We start from the raw sequence: 20,195 nt of genomic DNA on the forward strand, positions 1-20,195 counted from the left end.
ACTTTCATTGCGTGTTCATGTAAAAGCGTCAGAGAGCTGGAAGCAAAGCAGAGGCTCCCTTCTCCTCATCTTCAACAAGCACCTCCGTTTCTATTCAAGCTTTTACTTCCTGCCGCAGGGAGCCTCTCAGCACGGCTGAGTATACGCAGCGTATAAATACATGTGGGTGGGGGGGGTCATGCCTGGCTTATGCTCATTTGCAGAGAGCCCCAAGTCGGGTTTCTCCCTTCTTTCAAAAGACATCGAGCAGCATTCTCGGACAGAAAGTTGTGCAGCAGCCCCAGAAGACAACAACAAGCCTGAGAAGCAAGCCACAAGGAAAGAAGGAAGAGAGAGAAGTGATGGAAAAAAGAGGGAAGAGGAGGAGAGAGAGGAGAGAGAAGTGATGGAAGAGAAGAGAAGGAGAGAGAAGTGATGGAAGAGAAGAGGGAAGAGGAGAGAGAGAGGGAAGACAGAACAGAGAACTGATGGAAGAGAGAGGGAAGAGAGGGAAGTGATGGAGAAGAGAAGGAGAGAGAATTGATGGAAGAGAAGAGAAGGAGAGAGAAGTGATGGAAGAGAAGAGAAGGAGAGAGAAGTGATGGAAGAAGTGAAAGAGAGAAGTGATGGAAGAAGAGAGAGAGAGGGAAGATGAGAGAAGTGATGGAAGAGAAGAGAAGGAGAGAGAAGTGATGGAAGAGAAGAGGGAAGAGGAGAGAGAGAGGGAAGACAGAACAGAGAACTGATGGAAGAGAGAGGGAAGAGAGAGAAGTGATGGAAGAGAAGAGAAGGAGAGAGAATTGATGGAAGAGAAGAGAAGGAGAGAGAATTGATGGAAGAGAAGAGAAGGAGAGAGAATTGATGGAAGAGAAGAGAAGGAGAGAGAATTGATGGAAGAGAAGAGAAGGAGAGAGAAGTGATGGAAGAGAAGAGAAGGAGAGAGAAGTGATGGAAGAAGTGAAAGAGAGAGAAGTGATGGAAGAAGAGAAAGAGAAAGAAGTGATGGAAGAAGTGAAAGAGAGAAAGAAAAAGAAAGAAGTGATGGAAGAAGTGAAAGAAGAAAGAAAGAGTGATGGAGGAAGTGAAAGAGAAGAAAGAAAGAGTGATGGAGGAAGTGAAAGAGAAGAAAGAAAGAATTGATGGAGGAAGTGAAAGAAAGAAAGAAAGAAGTGATGGAGGAAGTGAAAGAGAGGGAGGGCTGCAGCCTTCTCGGCCGTCGCCCTGAGCAACAGGACGGCGAGGCCGGCCAATTAAACGGGTGCAGCCTGTAATCAGTCCCCACTGTAAGCCAGCCAGGTGCACCCTGTAATTGTGTCCCCCACCAACCAGCCAGCACACTGGAAGCCAGCGCTGTTAGAAACCCAGGCTGGCCACGCCCAGGTCTTAGACTCCGCCCTCTTTCCTCCGAGAATAGGTTCAACTTTTTGTCATGTGCAGGATTAAACCAAATGATATGAGCCGTGTTCGGTGGGGCTTTGTGACAGTTTGTGTCTGACACAGCCTGCAAAGACCAGGGATGTGGCCACGTCCTGCTTTTACCGTGAGTGGAGGAAGCATGAGGCACACATATGGCACACAGACACGCCTTTTACACAGCAACCAGACCACGGTTAGAGTTCACACACATATATATGGACACGCAGAGATTAGCTGTGATTAAAGATGGAGACAGACGGATGGAGTGAAGGACAGAGAGGGAGAGTAGATACCTCGGCAGCAGAAATAGCCAGGAGTGACTGTCACTGAGAGACACAAGAGACATTATGAAACAACTGCATGACCCTCACGGTGGGATGAAGAACATCTCTCACACAGAAAACATCCCATAAACACACACACAGCTGATCACAGGGGTCCGCACGGGGGTGGTCGCCCCTGAAAGGTGTTAGAAACAGGACAGCCGGGGAGGTCAGGGGGTGTGACCTTTAGTCAGGTGATCACAGTCAGCGAGGCACAGCAGCAAGACCAAAACCCACAAAACCAAAGAGGAAGAGGAGAAGTGCAGGAGCAATAAAGATAATGAGGGGGGGCAGGAAAACAAAGAAGAAGAAGAAGTCCAGGAGAAAAGAAAAAAGGATGGAGAAAAGACAGGCAGTCAGGAGAAAAGGTGAGAGATAGAGAGGTCCAACCTATACGAGATGAGATGGAGCTACTGGAGTCGGAGCGGAGAATCTTTAGTCCTGGATGTTGCACTGAGGAAAGAGAAACAAGGGAGGGAGAAGGGGGAGGAAGAGGGAGAGAACTGAAGACCATGCACCATGCAGCACTACTTTATTTAAGAGAGAATGAGCCGAGGGGAGAAAAGGCCGAGTGTGCACAGAGATAAAACAAGATAAAACAAGATTAAACAAGATTAGAGGGTTCAGGGTGGACGGAGGACGGAGACACCACCACACCAGATACACCCACATCGGGGGGGGGGGGGGGGGGGCACCTGCTGACAGACAACCAGTCATTTCACTCATGCTTGGAGGTGAATGTGCGTCCAAAGGCGTCTTCAGGGTTCACTTCCTGTTAGTTCCTCACACAACGACTCAGTTCAGTGTCTGTTTGCCATGCTGTGTTGCATTCTGGGTAATGGGGGAGGGGGAGTCTTTGTTTTGCTTAGTTGTGATGATCCTGCCGTCTCTGATCCGAACATCTGAAATCACGTCTTTATTGCTGAAGTTACTCGGGTATGCAGGGTGCTTCTTCCAAAGCAACACGACTGATAAAGTCCTCCAACACGACAGCAGCTCGGACAGAAGCAGATCCATCACCTACACAACCTTAATCAATTACCTTTAACAAGTTATTAATCAATAACGTTAACGAGTTATTGATGAAAACATCTGGTTTCTGCTCCAACTCTTGTAGGTTTACTGTTAAAGCCACAGGTTAACCTTTATATATCTATATATTCAGAGTGTGTGATATTGTTGCTGATTACACTGGGAAAAATCAAAGTCTTACCAAGTATATTTGTCTCATTTCTAGTCAAAATATCTCATTACACTTAATATAACACACAACTGCCTAACAAGTACTATTTCAGCCAGATATAGGGACTTGTTGGAAGACAATACATCTGGAATATCTTGTTAAATGAAAAAGTCTTGAAAACAAATTGTTTTGAGTGGGATTTCAAATGAAGCAAGCTTTTTTTTTACATTTGAAGAGGTTTTTAAGCTAATGTCAAGGTCACTTATCTCAAAAGTCCCAAATATCACATCTTATTTCAAGAAATCTGGACAAGCCGATTTTCACTAGTTCCATTGGCATATTTTTTTTTTGCTTATTTCAAGCAAAAACGTCTTATTTTTGCAGGGGCATCTTTTCCAGTGTAACACCTGAAGCTTACCTCACCACAACAATACAGATGTTGTGGATCATTGTGATTCAATCTCTTTCTCCTTTCCCGTCTTCGATCAAATTTGACAGTTTTGTTTTTTAACCGATTTTTAGTTAAAAGAGACAAAAAGAGACCAGATAACGAAGAGGAAATATCCCAGAATGCAACACAGCATGATCAATCTTAGCTTCCTTTGTAGAAACGCAGAAAGTTAATGGTTATGTGATTTTATACGTCTCTCGTCTCCGGTCTCTCACGGCGTGAAAGGTGTTGAGACAGATGTTTGTGTTGCTCACCTCTGCATGGATCGTTCTTCACCAGAAACTCGTCCAGAGCCATCCAACCACCTCCGACTCTCACCATCACCGTGCTGCGCAGAATCCTGACTAGACGCAGCTGCTGAGAGTCGCCGAACTGAGGAGAGTCACAGGGGGACGAGGAAAAGCAAACGAGGAAAGATGGCGAGAGGAAAGGAGGGTAAATGAGTAAAACTCGTATGATTCACAACCTCACACCAAGAAGAATCTGAATCTCTACTTCATGCAATGAGAGGAAGAACATGCACTGACAGAACTGAAGAGACTACGATTCATCCCGATTCACCCAGCCGCTCAGATCAAAGCATTACCATCTTTCTTTCATCTTAAAATTCATCCTTTTCAGTTTTTCACCCAGCAAAGCACAACTCTGAGCCACACCAGCACTTTTCTCTTTTCTTCTGGATCTCGAATGGCCCGCCAGCTTCAGCACGCCGTATATCACCCAACCGCTAATTAGCACCTCAGCCATGTCGCTGTCGCCTCACAATGAGCAGTTTGTCACTCAACTCCAAACAAATCACAGCATAAACACAAGAGGACGGTGAGACCTGCTTACACGTTGCAGAGCCACAGCGGAGCCCCCCCCCCTTTTTAAAAAAATCATCATTTATTACCAGGGCTGAGCAATTTTATCGATATTTTATTTCCAGATAAAGTATTGATTTTTCAGCCGTGCGTATCGATTTTTTTTTTTTTTTTTTAAGCAAACTTTATTGAAAAGTCAGACGTTACAATTAATGAAAACACAGAAGGGGTCACATTATACCAAACGGTGATAAATTAGTTCATAAAAATGTTATATAAAGTGCATAGCTCTCACGTTTGTGACATGTTCGTTTGTTTCTGTTTGTCTGCTGGTGCTGTTCTTCCGGATCAAAGGTCGGACCACCAGTCCAATCACAGATGATTCATGTCAAATCACACTGTCCCTTTTTTTCCCCCCAGAAAATGATGTAAGTGTATCGTATCGTTGGCTGAATATCGTGAATCGTGAGTGTATCAAATCGAATTGAATCGTTGGCTGAATATTGTGAATCGTGAGTGTATCAAATCGAATCGTTGGCTGAATATCGTGAATCGTGAGTGTATCAAATCGAATCGTTGGCTGAATATCGTGAATCGTGAGTGTATCAAATCGAATCGTATCGAATCGTTGGCTGAATATCGTGTATCGTGAGTGTATCAAATCAAATTGAATCGTTGGCTGAATATCGTGTATCGTGAGTGTATCAAATCAAATTGAATCGTTGGCTGAATATTGGGAATCGTGAGTGTATCGAATCGAATTGTTTGACGGAATTTCGTTAATCGTGAGTGTATCGAATCAAATTGTTGGCTGAATATCGTGAATCGTGAGTGTATCAATTTTAATCCAATCGTTGGCTGAATATCGTGAATCGTGAGTGTATCAAATTGAATCGAAGGCTGAATATCATGAATCGTGAATGTATCAAATCGAATCGAATTTAATCCTTGGCTGAATATCGTGAATCGTGAGTGTATCAAATCAAATCAAATCGTTGGCTGAATACCGTGAATCGTATCGTGAGATTCGTATATCGCTACAGCCCTGTTTTTTTGCCTTTATCGAAACAGAAGGCGCTCCGCCGCTACAGAACGTGGAAGCAGCTTTCACACATCAAGTCACAGCAGTGGAAGTCACTTTACCTGGTTTCCGAGGAAGAACTACAATAAATCCGGCAGACACGGAGCAGAGGAACACAAGGAGAAAGAAACAGAGCCAGAATGAAACAACATGTACTGAAAACTGAGGTCTGTAATGTATCAAAGGCAACATCTTCTCATAAACTTTTATTTAAGCCGGCAATTAGTGGTGTGAGCAGAGTGCTAATGTGGACACGAATGTGTGGTTGTTACAGTGATGTCAGTGATGTGAAAATGTGGGAAAACTCTGCTGGTGAGGATGAGGATGAGCTGGAGGTGAAGGCAGAGAGGAGAAGTGCAGCCAGATGCAAACACAACAAACGGGAACATTAGTATCTCTAGTGTCCTGCAGTCCAACACTGGAGCTCATTACCCAGAGGATAATGATGAGGCTGTAGCAGGTAGTGATGGTGGGTCCAGTAAATGCTGCACAGACACACACAGACGCTGAGCTCTACAACCCCAAACCCTGAGAACTTCTGGAAGGTACACAAACATCTAAGCAGTTTGGTTCTTTTAAATAAGCTCTAAACTGTTTGAAGAGCTTGAATCAGAGCAACCGGACCTCTTCTATGTGGTTCCAGAAGATGTTTCAGCTCCTAAGAGTTCTTCTCCACTGAAGAATCCTTTCAGATCAGACGTGAAACGTCTCTAAAAGCCAAGAAGACGAAGTCCGGTTACTCTTATTAAAGCTCTCAGGATAACCGTAAGCTGTGGTCAGGGTGTTTTATAGCCCCCCAGGGTCTCACTGCTCTTTTCTTATGACTTTTTAACCTAATTTAATTCACTTGCTGATCATTAATCATCAGCCGAGTGGTTTGTGAGATATTTTTCTGTGCTGTGACTAACTCACATTTAAGATTTTAGACTCTAAATGTATCTTTTCTTGATCAGATGCTTAATAACCAAATATTTTGCTTTTTTTTGGATGGTTTTAACAAAACATCTTCTCAGAAACGAGATTTCAATGAAAATTAATCACATTTCACTCGCAAACTTGGTTCTTATTTGTCTTTTCTGCTAAATATTATTCAAGTCTACACTGCTCTTTCAGTTTAAAGACATAAGAGGTAAGTATAAATGTAATAATACGTGGAAAAATCAGCTGAAGCGCTTCCTGCTGCCTGTGTCTGTGCTCTCATTTCCTCACGGTTATATGAATGCTTCGGCCATGACACAGAAAACAGTCCTGGAGTGCTGTGAGATGTTAGAAACATGTTGAATCGATGCTATCGTGACATGTTGTGATATGACCACACAGACAAATGAAACACTCAGAAATACACCATGAGGTCATGATGTGAGATGAACACACAGATAAAAAGTTATGATGAGAAGTTACTCGAAGCCTGAAGTGCAGATGCAGCCAGTTACATTTTCTATCAATCAGAAGTGGGTCGAACAGGATTCACACAAGCATCACTGGAGGTAAAAATGGACTCATTCTTCCTCAGTTCAAGTAACTGATCGTCTCTCAGAACTTTCTCAGTCCAGTCAGACGAGTCTGAGGCTGTGTTTGAAACCGCATACTTCTCCTACTACTCATACTAACTTTTTGAGTTAGTATGCGAGTTTGAGTAAGCGAGAAGTTCCCGGATGCATACTAGATTCTCCGAAATGTTGGGTATGCATCATGAGGTTACGACTCATACTCAAACTACCCAAGATGCAACGTAACGTGACGTCGCTGATCGTCATTTCCTGTCAAAACGGCAGTTTCAAGCTAGCTACAACGAGGGTAGGTTCACTTCCTGTTTTCAAAACAAAAGCACCAATTGTATCGTAACGGCTTTCCCTATGATAAAAGGCAACGGGTATTTTATTTTGTGAAAATAACCGGAAGTGCGTTGCTCACTGCGGCTAGCTTTAGTAACGCCGAATTCGTCGGAAACAAACGTGTAAATAGCCGGTATTTTGTCAGGTTTTCAACACGTTGGGGATCTAAACAACTACTTTCTCGCCTGAAAATGTTTCAAATGTTGCTAAAGTTTACAGAGTTTAGAGCTATTAGAGTATGTAGTATGCAGTATGCAGTATGCAGTATGTAGTATGCAGTATGTAGTATGCAGTATGTTGTATGCAGTATGCAGTATGTAGTATGCAGTATGCAGTATGCAGTATGTAGTGTGTAGTATGCAGTATGTAGTATGTAGTATGCAGTATGTTGTATGCAGTATGCAGTATGTAGTATGCAGTATGCAGTATGCAGTATGTAGTATGCAGTATGTTGTATGCAGTATGTAGTATGCAGTATGCAGAATGCAGTATGTAGTATGCAGTATGTAGTATGTAGTATGTAGTATGCAGTATGTAGTATGTAGTATGCAGTATGTAGTATGCAGAATGCAGTATGTAGTATGCAGTATGTAGTATGTGGTTTCGAACACAGTCCGAGTCTTTTGTGTAACTTGGAGCTGCTCGTACTTCCGGTATTTAAGCCAAAGTAAACCGGCTCATTCACGTCTTCCAGTGAATCCTGATCGACCCACGTCTTTAAACAGTTTTAAACTACTTTTATTCTTTTAGTTTCCCCACATAATCTTGAAAATGTGCCCACACTGAGGCAGAGAGACTCACCCGGTATTTGTTCTCTCCGATCTGCTCCACCTGGAACCTCTTGGCACACTTACACTGGGCCACCTGCCGGGTCACCTGCACAGCCACACGACTCGTCAGTAATGCCACCTTTTCCCCGTTCGTGCCGACGTTTCTCAGACGGCAGCGACACCTTACCTCGTCCTCTATCTTATCGGCGTCAGTGGTCGGCCTGTAGGCGTCCTTGTTGGGGTGCAGAGCAGCGACAAACTCGTAGTAGTCGATGTAACCGTCTCCGTCTCTGTCGAAGATGTCCGCCACCGCCGTCATCTCCAGCCGACTTGTTGGAAACTCTGCACAGGGGGGGCAAAGGGAATTTAATGGCTATTTAAAGACTTCTTGGAATAAAGAAAATCGGGATGTGGGTCGTACTGGAGGCTAAGATGCCGTCGATGAACTCCTGGCGTGTGATCTTTCCGTCTTGGTCCTTGTCGATGCGTCTGAAGAAGTCCATGACGCGAGACTTCTTGTGGTTCATCCAGCGCATATACTTCTTCCTCCACACGTCAAAGTCAAAGTTGGCAAACTCTTTGAGCTGCGAATGGATCACACATTGGACTCATCATGTCACAGAACACAAGCCGTAACTCTGGTTATGGTGAGAGAGACGGAAGCAGGAACAGAACTTTATGAACGAGTAAAATAAATACAGGAGCTGCTCAGGATGAGCTACCTCTTCCAGCCGGTCCAGAGCATCGTTGAGTTTACGCTGGCGGTCCAGAGCCAGCAGCCACACCTGCTGCCACCTGGCACAGAGCTGGTTGAGTCGGGGGTTTCCCCCGGGAACCTGCATGGCCGCCTGCTGCTGCTGCTGCTGGTGTTTGCCTGCAGAAGACAGAGAGAGTTAGAAGGATAACTCTCAGTAAACAGAGGGAATATCTGCTGATGGAAAAGTGAACCCGGGGGACGTACGAGCTCCTCTCCTCTCAGCCAGGCTGCTGGGAGGCTCGGCTGGCTTCCTTTTGTAGGTCTTCGTCACCTTGTCCACATCTGGCTGCTTCCTCGTCATCTCCTCCATAAACATCTAAAAACCGCAGACAGCAACAGTGAGTAAATCAACCGAGGACGCGCTGGGACTGTTCCCCCGTCCCTGAGACCGAGGAAAGCCCACCTGGTGCTCTGTGATGAGCGTCTTCAGTTGTGGGATGTCCTGAGGAAGCGGCTCCGTGTCTCTCTGCACCAGCGTCGTCTCGGCCCACTGTAGCCATGACAACAGCTCCTCCAGCAGGTTGGCGTTGTTGAGCACCTCTGACAGAGCCGTCTCCAGCCGCTGCTCGTGCTGCTTGGCCCACGTCAGCACCTGTACAGCAAAGACATTTTTATTCAGATCAGAATGCTGGAACACACCTGTGAAAAATGGGATTTGTTTACAGAGTTTAATCTGTTTTTCTGTTGCACAAAGAATGAATTTACAGATTAATTTAGGGGAATTTAACTTGGCTTTTAATTGATTTCCTTCTTATATCCCTTTTAACTACTTATTTATGGTGTTTAACTTAGATCCCAGCTGTTTTCTAGGATAACGTTTTAGGAATAATATCTTATGCCTTTTAAATGTATTTATTGTATTATCATTATTATCATTATTTTTATCATTTCTATTTATTTATTTTATTTATTTTAATTCATTCATTCATTTTATTATTATTATTATTATTATTATTATTCTTTATTTATTATTATCACTACTTTGAATACCGATTTTATCCTGCCTTGTTTTTATCCTGCTATCGTACAGCACTTTGTGTTACATTTTATGTATGAAAGGTGCTATATTAATAAAATATATAAATAAAATAAATAAAATAAATAAAATAAATAAAATAAATAAATAAACACTGACCTCCTCAAAGCGCGCCCGGATGATGGTGATCCAATGTTTGATGGTGGTGATGGAGTCGGGGTGGCAGGTGGTCAGGATGCCCTCACCCATTCCAGCAGCCTTGTTCACGTCGGTCCTCTTCTCCTCCACGGTGCCCATGAAGTCTCGATGGGTGTGCAGCAGCGCCTGCAGAGTCTCCGCCTCCTCAGGGAGGACGCCGCGGAAACGCAGCGTCTGCTCCGCCTCCGACAGCCACTCCAGCAGCATCTGCACCGCTGTGCGAAACTCCTCCGCCTGACGGAGAAGAAGAAAAGCAGAGGATGGTAACGGTGAGATGTGGACGGGATCAGATCTGGGCCTAGGTGAGCCGTGCAGCCCGTGGCGCCGACCTGTTTGAGCGCCTGCTGGAGGCGGGTCTGCTTGGTGACCGACAGGGCGCACACTGTGTCCCAGCGGTTGCTGAGCTCCTGGAGCTGAACTTTGACCCACGCCGTGTCGTCGCGGCCGGTGTCCATCAGGTCGCGGGCCGAGCGCTTCAGAGCCTGAACGCTGCTGGTTCTTTTCCCCAGTTCTTTTTGGAAGACCTGCACGGGGACACCAGCGTTATGAGCGACCTCTCTCACCAACATTTTTAATTTTTTTAACATATGTTTATTGCTCATTTTGTTAATTTACAAACGGTGAACAACATAGAACAAAAAGGTACATACAAGAAAAAAAAGCAATGATAATAATACTGTAGATTTGTTTATAGCTGATGTTTATTCTCTATTTTTATTCTATTCTATTTGCTTGTTTTTCCTTTAATTGTTTGCAAATTATATACTGTACGCTGTTGCAACACAAGAATTTCCCAAATTAGGATGAATAAAGTATTTATCAATGTATCTAACTATAATAGCAATAATAATTCTTAAAATAAAATTAATAACTGGAAGAAAAAAAAAAAAAAATAATAATGATAATAATAATAAAAAAATAAATTAAAATAAATCTTTAGTTCAGCGCTTCATTCCAGCCTCTCACCAACATTTAACACAGCGACGCGGCTCTGCTCGCCGCAGTGTGCGCACCTTATGGGCGTCCATGAGGTTGGACACCAAATCCAGGTCTCCGTGGACGGGCTGGTCCTCAGCCAGCTGAGGCTCCACTCTGTACAGCCAGTCCACCAACACCTGGAGAGCTTCTGCAAACTGGCCCGAGAACAGCAGCGCCTCCTCCAGCTTGTGCTGCCTGGAAGGAGAAGAAACAGCCGTCAGCTGCCATGTTGGATCCCTCCCGGCGGGGCAGACCATCGAAGCAGCTTCAGCTTCCGTACCTCTCTACGCTCTTGCCACAGACGGTGTCCCACTTGTCCCGAACTTCTCCCACCAGGTGATCCAGTTTCTGCTGGTCTGCAGGCAGCTGGGCTTTGTCCCTCATGGCCTTGCCTGACCTCACAGTGGTGTCGTAAACGGGCTGCTTCGATCCCAGCGCCTTCTGAAACTCCTGCACAGGCCAGAAAGATTTCAGAAGGATGACCCTCAGCTAAGGCAGGTTTATCTGTACAGCACAATTCAACTACAAGGTGATTCAAAGTGCTTTACAGATGCATTAAAACAGTAGAAATAAAAAGCACGATTTAAATTTTAAACAAAAAAGAAAGAAATAAGAACAATAGATCAAATCTGATAAAATCAGGAGTTAAAATGTGTTTAAGTTTTGAAACTCAAGCTTCAGATTTGGAGCTTTATTCAAACGCAGCTGAAAATAGGTGTGTCTTCAGCCTGGAGGTCATCTGGATCCGGTCTTCTATCAGTTCCCAGAGTCAGAACCAGACATGGAGAAGCTGCATTCAGCTTCTATGCTCCACATGTCTGGAACAAACTCCCAGAAAGCCTCAGATCAGCTGAAACACTCAGTGTATTTAAGTCCAGGCTGAAGACACACCTATTTTCAGCTGCATCTGAATAAAGCTCCAAATCTGAAGCTTGAGTTTCAAAACTAAATCACATTTTAACTCCTGATTGTATCTGTTGTTTTTATTTCTTTCTTTTTTGTTTAAGATTTAAATCATGCTTTTTTTTTTCTACTGTTTTAATGTCTCTGTAAAGCACTTTGAATCGCCTTGTAGTTGGATTGTGCTGCACAGATAAACTCACCTTGCCTATAGAAGCTGAAATGCAGCCTTTTTATTTATGAACAGGCGACGTGTTCATCTCTGTGTTACCTTGTGTTTGGCCAGCTGCACTTTGATCTTGTCTGGCTCGTTGGAAATCTCCAGCTCTGAGTCCAGTCTGTTCTCGGCCTCCTCGAGCCAGTCGGTCAGCTTCCTCCAGGCCTCGTGGAACTGAGGAAAGAATCGTTTTATGTTTCAACCCTGAGCTGAAAGGGTTTGATCTGGATTCTGCTCTTTACTGAACAACTGGAGTCGGAAGAAGTGTTCACCAAACACAATTTAACATAAGAATCGTTCCGTATATCTTTATAAGATCGAGAAGCAAGGGCGCCGGTTCTGAGCTCCAGTCCAAAAACGAGATCACAATGTCTGTAACTGACCTGTTTGGCTCGTTTGCGGGCCTCGTCCAGATGTCGGCCGCGGTCCAAGGACCTCTGCACCAGCTTGTCCCAGCGGGCCTGGACGCTGAGCAGCAGATTTTTGATCAGAACCACGTCCTGCTTCAGGCTGGCGAAGCGAAGCTGAGAGCCGGCCTTCTCCAGAGCCAGAACCTGCTCCCTGTGGGTGTTCACCTCATTCACAAACACCTGCACACACACACGCAGAGAGGATGTGGTTCTGTTCGGATCCAACGTTCTGACCCGTTAAACACAATAAAACTGCTCTGAACATGAAAAATGAGCTCATTTTTACCTTGTGCTCATCGATCTGGAAGAGAACCGTGTCCAGGATGAGGCTGGGGGGCTGAGCCATGTTCAGGGTTTGCTCAGTCTGGGTCAGCCAGTTGATGGTGTCCTGCAGCGAGGTCTGAAAACCTGTTGCCAAGGAAACGGCCTCCTCCAGCTTGGCCTTGAAAGTTTTAAGGGTTTTTTCAGTTAATGATGAACCTTAAAAGAATCACCAGGTGGACGTGTTGGTCCAAAGTCTCACCCTGCGGTCGTCCATCTTGGTGTTGAGGCTGGCCCACTTGTTCTGCAGCATGGCCAGGTTCTGTTGAGTCTGGGTGGTACCGGGTCCTGCCTCCTCTCCCCCCCGGGCCAACAGCATGGACTCTCCCTGATCCAGCAGGCGGTGGTACTGCTCGGCTCTCTGAGTCAGCTGGGCCTGAAGCTCCTGCAGAGGCAGACGACACAAACAGTGAGCCCATGAAAGTTTGAAAGCGTCTCAGAGAGACACTACAGCCAGTTAATGTCCGGGAAGCAGACACCCTTTCCACTTTTAAGACCAGGCTTAAAACTTTGCTTTCTGATAAAGCTTATAGTTAGGGATGGCTCAGGTGATCCTGAAACATCCCATAGTTAAGCTGCTGGGGGGCCTTATCTGTCACACCTTTCCTCACTTTACTCTCTTTTTCCACTGTTTAATTTCTCTAATGATATTATATACATGTGACATTATTGTGGTCATTAACTGGTGTTTCCCTGTTCCAACAGGTATCCTTTGAATGGTGCTACAGTGGTTTTTCCCCCCTTTTCGGTCTTCTCAAACCCCAGCTGGTGGAGGCGGATGGCCACCCTTCCTGGTTCTGGTTCTGCCAGAGGTTTCTTCCTGTTCAAAGGGAGTCGTTCCTCTCCACAGTCGCCTCAGGCACGCTCAGGCCGGGAGATTGGACTGAAGACAAGTTTCAGTGCAATCTGTCGGTTTCCTTAGCTTGGAAATTGTTTTTGAATTGGCTCTATATGAATGAATTGAATTATTTATGGAAGTTTTTCTGTGCCATCACTTTGAATATGAATTTCTAATATTGAATTTTTACAGCATCAAAATCAGACTTTGAATTTGAAAAACCAACAGTGTAAAAGAAAAAAAATATATCTATTTCTAAAAAAAAAAATTCAGTGGAAAAATATTCAACATCTAAAAATTCAGTGGAAATAGAAGCAGACTCAACATCCGGGTAAACAGGGAGAAGCAATCAATCCCTGTTCTCAATTCATCCAACGGCAGCCAAGTTACGCTCCATTGGACAGATCAGCCATGTCCACCAACAGGTGATGGTGCTTCAGTGAGTGAGTTTACTTTATTTGCCATTTGTGTTGTAAAATTGAGTAATAGATATTACTAATATCTATTGAGCTGATCTGTCCAATGGAGCGCAACTTGATTGGCTGCCGTTGGATGAACTGAGAACAGGGATCGATTGCTTCTCCCTGTTTACCCGGATGTTGAGTCTGGTTCTGTTTCCACTGAATTTTTTGAAGTTGAATTTTTTTCCACTTTTAGAAATTGATTTTTTTTTTTCCACTGTTGGTTTTTCAAATTCAAAGTCTGATTTTGATGCTGTAAAAAATTCAATATTAGAAATTCGTACTCAAACTCTAAAGGCACAGAAAAACTTCCATAATTATTTTGTAAATAATTATGATAACAATGAATTGAATTCCAATTGGCTTGAATTGGATTTTATTATTTAAGTGCCTTGAGATGACATTTGTTGTATTTGGCGCTATATAAATAAAAATGAATTGAATTGAATACTGTATGCTTCATCTTCTGCTTTTTATGGCAAATAAACACCATTCAACACAATAAAGGCTAAAATAATCCAAATGGATTTGTGCTAAGCTTTTAATGCTTAATGCGTATTGTTGATGATACATCTGGGAGCAAAGAGCTTCTCAGTCACCGTGTGTTGCTGGAGCTGCTCCCGGGCTGTTTCAGGGAGACCGCCTGTTGGTTTGGCGGCAGACAGCTGGCTCTCCGTCCTCCTCAGCCACTGGAGGAACTCCTCCAATTCGCCATGGAAACCTTCAGCCTGCAAAGAGACGGGTGAGGCAAGAGGAGCAGGTATGAGTGAATTATTCATCACCACAGCTCCAGATGGGAGCAGAGAGACCCACTGAAAGCACAAGCTGAGCGGGAGCTTTGCTCTACCTGCTGCAGCGCGGCCTCCAGCAGCTTCTGCCGCTCCTGCGTCTTCAGCAGGAGGTTCTCCCAGCCCTGGTTCAGATGATCCAGCTGGTCCCGCAAGTGGCTGGCCTCGTCCCCCGGAGAGGACTCCAGCAGCTCACCGGCAGCGTTGTTAACCGTGTCCACTGTGGCGTGATGGGAGAGCACGTCGTTACGCAAAACCTGCGAGAATGAGGCACGACAAAGACGTGAATTACAGAGATCTGAGGGTTAAGATCACATATTATCTGATTTTCCATGAAAAAAGAAACCATGTTGTTTTTGTAAGTGGACGATAGGCGTGGGCGAAAAAAATCGATTCATGTACATATCGCGATTTTTTTTATGGGATGATTTTAAAAATAGAAAAAAAAAAATTCTCCCCTGAATCGATTTTATTATGTCATATCCGTATCCAGAAAAAAATCATCAATTCATTACATTAAGTTATGTTAAGACTAGCCCACATTTGTGCTGTGTAGACATTTCAATTAATTTTGTAACTGTTTTTTTTTTTTTTATTTGGTCTTTATTTAGGATAGTTACATGTCAATCATACTATTATCACAGGTTACATCCCTTTAAAGTCTGATCCTTTTACTTTTTTTTTATAATTAGAACAGAACATGAGGTGATATATAAAAATAAAACCACAAAGGGAAAAAAACAAACACTAAAACATACAAGCAAGATGTTAATATGCTTCTTTCTTGTTAAACATAGGTTGGGCGTCTCGGGAGAATATATATTTTCCATTTCTTCCAAATTTCCTCAAATTTACAGTCCTGGAGCCTCACAGAGAAAGTAATTCTCTCCATTCGATAGATTTCATATACAATATCATACCATTCCCTAATAGATGGGGTATCTGGTTTAAGCCATTCTCTTGTAATTGCTTTCCTAGCAGCTGCATTCCAAACAGTTTCTTCGTTGTAATGTTTGTGTTTGTTGAAATTTGGAGTCCAAAAAAAAGGTCGTCCCAGTTGAAAGTTATTTTTGTCCCCAATATGATTTCTAATTCGGAATGAATCTTACGCCAGAAAGAGTGTACCTTTGGACAGTCCCAAAACACATGAAAGTGATTAGCATCCTGAGAACCACAATTCCTCCAGCTGCTGGAGGAACCTGAATAGTGAAATGATTGACTGAAAACTTTAAAAAATGCCTCTTTTTGTCTCAGTTGAAATAAATGTCAGCTGCTGGACTGACTGACACAGACTGATGTGCATCGTTTATGGGAACGACATTCATTCTAGAAGTGTATGATTCAACTTGTTTGTTTTTTTAAGGAGGAAGAAAATTGCAATTACTGATTATATTGAATCGCAATTATCAAGAATCGTGATACAAATCGAATCGTGACCAAAGCATTTCGTCCCACCCCCAGTGGACGATAATGCAGAATAATCTGCAGTTTTAACCCAAACCAGAGGAACGAGTCCCGGGTTTGAATGGAAGCAGACATACGTGGTGTTTCGCCAGCTCGATCTCGATGGCCTTGGGGTCAGAGTTGACGGGTCGCTGCGTGTCCAGGGTGGTGTGTGTGTGGTTCAGCCAGGACTGCAGCTCAGAGAGGGCATGCTGGAACTGACCCAGGGCCAGCAGGGCGGCCTCCAGTTTGTGCTGCGGTGGAAGACAGAGAAATGCTCAGAAATACTCAGAAATGCTCAGAATATCCCAACTGTTACGGAACACGGTGTTCTGGAGAACACAGAGAAAGCTCAACAGGTTTCGTCACCTGTCTTTGGGTGATTTTATCCCCCAGGTTTTCCCAGAGGTGTCGGAGCTCAGTCAGCGGCTCCTGGATCATGTCTCTGTCCGTCTGATCCGACACTTTCTTTAACAGCAGCTCCCCCTGGTGGCACAGCTTCTCCATGTCGATCTGCTGCTGGTACACCTCCACCTTGTACTGCTGCTCAGGGTGGAGGGAAAATGTTGTCACTTCTTCACGCACGTGACAACAACAAAGAGGATCAGAACAGAGAGTTCTGTGATACAAACGGGGTCGTGGATGCCAACCTTGAGCTCTTCGATCTGCTGTTTGACGGTTCCCAGGTCGGTTCCCACGGTGGACATGTCACACAGCTTGATGACTGCGTTGTCCAGGTAGTCAAACATAGACTGCAAATGAAAAAGAGAGGTTAGCTCACAACACTGGCAGGATTATCAAGTTAAAGCCGTGCAAAGAATAAATCAAATCAAAGCAAACTTATTTGTAGCACATTTCATGTACAAAACAATTCAAAGTGCCTCACATAAAATAAAAGCATTGCAGCAGGGAGTGTAAGAAGCATTAAAAATACATAAAAGAATATAAAGAGAAACAAATAAAATAATTTAAATGAATTTAAAAACAAGCAACAGTCTAGATAAGTTCAAAGATATCGTGCAGATTTCATGCATAGACACAAGAGAACAGAAATGTTTTTAAGCTGGATTTAAAAATGTCTCCATTTGATGAAAGTTTAATCTCCACTGGCAGTTTGTTCCACTTGTTTGCAGCATAACAGCTAAATGCTGCTTCTCCATGTTTAGTCTGGACTCTGGACTGGACCAGCTGACCTGAGTCCTTGGATCTAAGAGCTCTGCTGGCTTTATATTCTCTGAACATATCACAGATGTAAACCATCAGCAGGCTTTTAAAATCTATTCTGTGACTGACTGGAAGCCAGAGTAAAGATTTTAAAGCTGCTGTGATGTGTTCAGATCTCAAATAAAAGCTTAGTAACCAACCTGCAGAGCATCCTGATACTGAACAGAAGCAGTCATGGCCTCCTCCAGCCTCTCCATCCTCTCCCTCCACGTTCGGTTCAGACCCTCCCAGGCAGCATTCATCTGTAAGGCGTCAGGCAGTGTTAGCAGGTCAGCACGTAGCTTTTCAGGATTGTCACCGTAAGGTTGGGAAATCTGACCTCGTCGATGGTCTTCTTGACTTCAGGTTTCTCAGTTTCCCCGCAGGCAAAGATGAGGTCAGCTCCGAGGGTCCGAACAAACTCCAGCTCCTCTCTCAGGCCGTCCGTCTCCGCCTTGATAGCCTGGTAAACAGAGGGCATCATTTTGAGTCACTCAGCTTTAAATGCAGCTGGACTGCAGACCGACCGGCCCGTCTATGAGCTCCTCCGTACCTCAGCGGCCTCGATCTGCTGTTTGATGAGCGACGGGTCCACTCCGGGGTCCTCCAGCTCCTTCACGATATCCTGGGAGTCTCGGAGCGTGCTCAGCAGCGCCGCCACGTCGGCCCAGAACTTCCCGGCCAGGTCGTACACGTCGTTCAGCCTGCCCTCCCTCTCCTCCGCTCGCTGCCGGATCTCATCCCAGAGGGAGCGCAGGCGCAGGAGGCGGGAACGAACGGCTGCAGGGGGGAAAAAACAGGCGTTTAAAACGAGCCGAGAGGCCGGACCTCTGACACATTGTGTGGTCTCTGTTTAAGGCTTTATTAGCTTGAATTTTGCCATCTTGTGTACAGTACTGGTCTACTCAGCCCTGCGTGAGTCCACTCCCACTATCAGCGGACAGAAAGAGCCTTTCATTTCCACAAGAGCCAGAGGGCATAGAAGAACAAAGTTCTTCAGAGGGCAATAAAACAAAGACACGAGTGTTTTCTGTCTCTGAGAGAAGTCATTGGAAGAAATAGGCAGAACCTCGCTGCTTATTCTGTTCCAGTTCTGCCCTCTGGCCCCGTGCCACTGAGATATTTACTCTGGCCGAGTGAAAATGTTGAACAAGAGCCCAAAATAAGAGCCCAATAGTTTGCAGCATTTTTGCAGAAGCTCCTTTTGTTTCAATCTCTGTTGTGATGTCCCAAAGAAACTTTGTCCCACTTACAGTCGCAGCCACAAAGTGAAGTTTAAGATAAATAAAAGCAGAAATGATCGTGTCAAACTGCGCTGCTCATGTTTTCATCTTCTTCATCTTTCTAACCCAGAGATACTCATTCTGCATGTGGCTCCTCAAGCTTTAATTGGAGGCTCGCACTCGCATAGCAGCTTATAACAATATGGTAACAATAACAATACATCTTTTCAAATAACACACAGCGAATACTGCACAGTATTAAGTATTTTTATTAAGTTTGCGTTTTTGTAGTATCAAGTATTTTCAATAAGTATTAATTCAGGCTTAATGGTGTTTCCTAAAGGGGGCTCTGTTAAACCTGGCAACGCAGCCCGCTTAAACCACCGTCACACTTGACCGCAGTGCACGCTAGCTCCTTTAGCCAGCGCGAGATGCAGGCACAATGGATCGGTTTTTAATTAAAAAAGGGCAAAAACCAGCACAAAAACCATGCTCATCCTGAATGTCTCACTATGATTACAACAACAAACTGCAAATACAACATGAAGAAAGTCAAGGACATGCACGCCAGCTTCCGCTCATCCCAGTATTAAGGTAAATGTGGTCTGACTTAAAAATGTATTGGCTGTGTTGTTCCTTTTTTTGTGGGATGTTTTATATGTAGGGGACTAAGGGGACAAAGTATGTTGTCGGAAAAGTGGCTCTTCCCTTGATTTTGCTAAAAATAGTGAGTATCACTGCTCTAAACACTCGGACTTGGAGGCCCTGCTGTTAAACACTCACCCTGAGCAGCAGGATCGTCGTGAGCTGCTCTGCTGATGAGCTCCTCTCCGCGGGCACAGAGGGCAGAGAAGCTTGGGAGCAGTTTGTCCAGCTCCAGCCCCTGACTGCGGTGCTCCGCCAGCTGCTCCCGGATCTTCTCCACCTCTGCGGCCACGGGAGGAGGCTGCCGCAGCCGCTGCACCGCCCCCTCCAGGGTCTCCAACAGCGGGTCCATCTTGTCGTGAAACTGAGGGCATAAGGAGAAGTTATGAGCAGGAGACAGTGGGACGAAGCTCCTTAGTCTGTTCACTGGGTGACATTTTGAAAGTTGGGAAAACACTGAGATATCATGACGGTGATATTAACATTAGGGTTATTATTATTAATCTTATTTCAGGAGCTTATTTCTTAAGCTCTGAAGTGTTAAATATCTCAGGGATGTACTTTCAGCATGTCATCCAGGTTGTGTAACTACTAATAATCTGGACTCAATCTACCACAGAAGAGGGAGCTATTCAGCCAAAAAGACTCAGAAGAGGGATTTAATGATGCAATCCCTGAGTTTGTGGGCTTCCTGATGCATCATTGACTACAAAACAAATCTAATCGAACTACAAAGGGAACATTGTGTGATAGGAAACATCTTGGAGTGGTTTAATTCAAGTGTCACACACAGAAAGGACAGTTTCTGACAGCTCTCGTGGTCACTCAGGGTTCACAAACACATGATTCGTGTGAGGGTTTGAATAAAAAAATCTGCAGCTAAGACTGAAGTGAAAGAAGTAACCCAAACATCCGGCATAACGTGGCTGTAATTATTAACGAGTTAGTGTTTTAAATCATGTGCTGCCTCCTCATCCTGAGTGCCAGTTTGATGTG

General features: G+C 44.4%; 1 protein-coding gene across 21 annotated transcripts in view; it reads right to left on the bottom strand.

The window, feature by feature from the left end:
- macf1a (microtubule actin crosslinking factor 1a) overlaps positions 1-20,195 on the bottom strand; it is a 286,863-nt gene that overhangs the window by 8,187 nt on the left and 258,481 nt on the right. For 12 of the 21 annotated variants that reach the window (XM_075449480.1, XM_075449479.1, XM_075449485.1 and 9 more), the window contains 27 exons: positions 19,338-19,563; positions 17,885-18,111; positions 17,672-17,794; positions 17,493-17,594; positions 16,779-16,880; positions 16,498-16,671; positions 16,227-16,382; positions 14,745-14,942; positions 14,497-14,625; positions 12,801-12,983; positions 12,564-12,719; positions 12,251-12,457; positions 11,922-12,041; positions 11,031-11,200; positions 10,786-10,945; positions 10,102-10,296; positions 9,734-10,006; positions 9,002-9,190; positions 8,803-8,914; positions 8,564-8,715; positions 8,263-8,425; positions 8,029-8,183; positions 7,873-7,947; positions 5,299-5,316; positions 3,607-3,724; positions 2,109-2,171; positions 1,689-1,721 (listed from right to left, as the gene is read on the bottom strand). In XM_075449480.1, coding sequence (XP_075305595.1) covers positions 1,689-1,721; positions 2,109-2,171; positions 3,607-3,724; positions 5,299-5,316; positions 7,873-7,947; positions 8,029-8,183; positions 8,263-8,425; positions 8,564-8,715; positions 8,803-8,914; positions 9,002-9,190; positions 9,734-10,006; positions 10,102-10,296; positions 10,786-10,945; positions 11,031-11,200; positions 11,922-12,041; positions 12,251-12,457; positions 12,564-12,719; positions 12,801-12,983; positions 14,497-14,625; positions 14,745-14,942; positions 16,227-16,382; positions 16,498-16,671; positions 16,779-16,880; positions 17,493-17,594; positions 17,672-17,794; positions 17,885-18,111; positions 19,338-19,563 — 3,979 coding nt within the window. The remainder of the gene's footprint in view (positions 1-1,688; positions 1,722-2,108; positions 2,172-3,606; positions 3,725-5,298; positions 5,317-7,872; positions 7,948-8,028; positions 8,184-8,262; positions 8,426-8,563; positions 8,716-8,802; positions 8,915-9,001; positions 9,191-9,733; positions 10,007-10,101; positions 10,297-10,785; positions 10,946-11,030; positions 11,201-11,921; positions 12,042-12,250; positions 12,458-12,563; positions 12,720-12,800; positions 12,984-14,496; positions 14,626-14,744; positions 14,943-16,226; positions 16,383-16,497; positions 16,672-16,778; positions 16,881-17,492; positions 17,595-17,671; positions 17,795-17,884; positions 18,112-19,337; positions 19,564-20,195) is intronic. The other 9 variants (XM_075449489.1, XM_075449488.1, XM_075449487.1 and 6 more) reach the window with 3 other exon arrangements.

Source organism: Odontesthes bonariensis, chromosome 18, assembly GCF_027942865.1.
Source record: "Odontesthes bonariensis isolate fOdoBon6 chromosome 18, fOdoBon6.hap1, whole genome shotgun sequence".
In the NCBI taxonomy this organism is placed as follows: Eukaryota; Metazoa; Chordata; class Actinopteri; order Atheriniformes; family Atherinopsidae; genus Odontesthes; species Odontesthes bonariensis.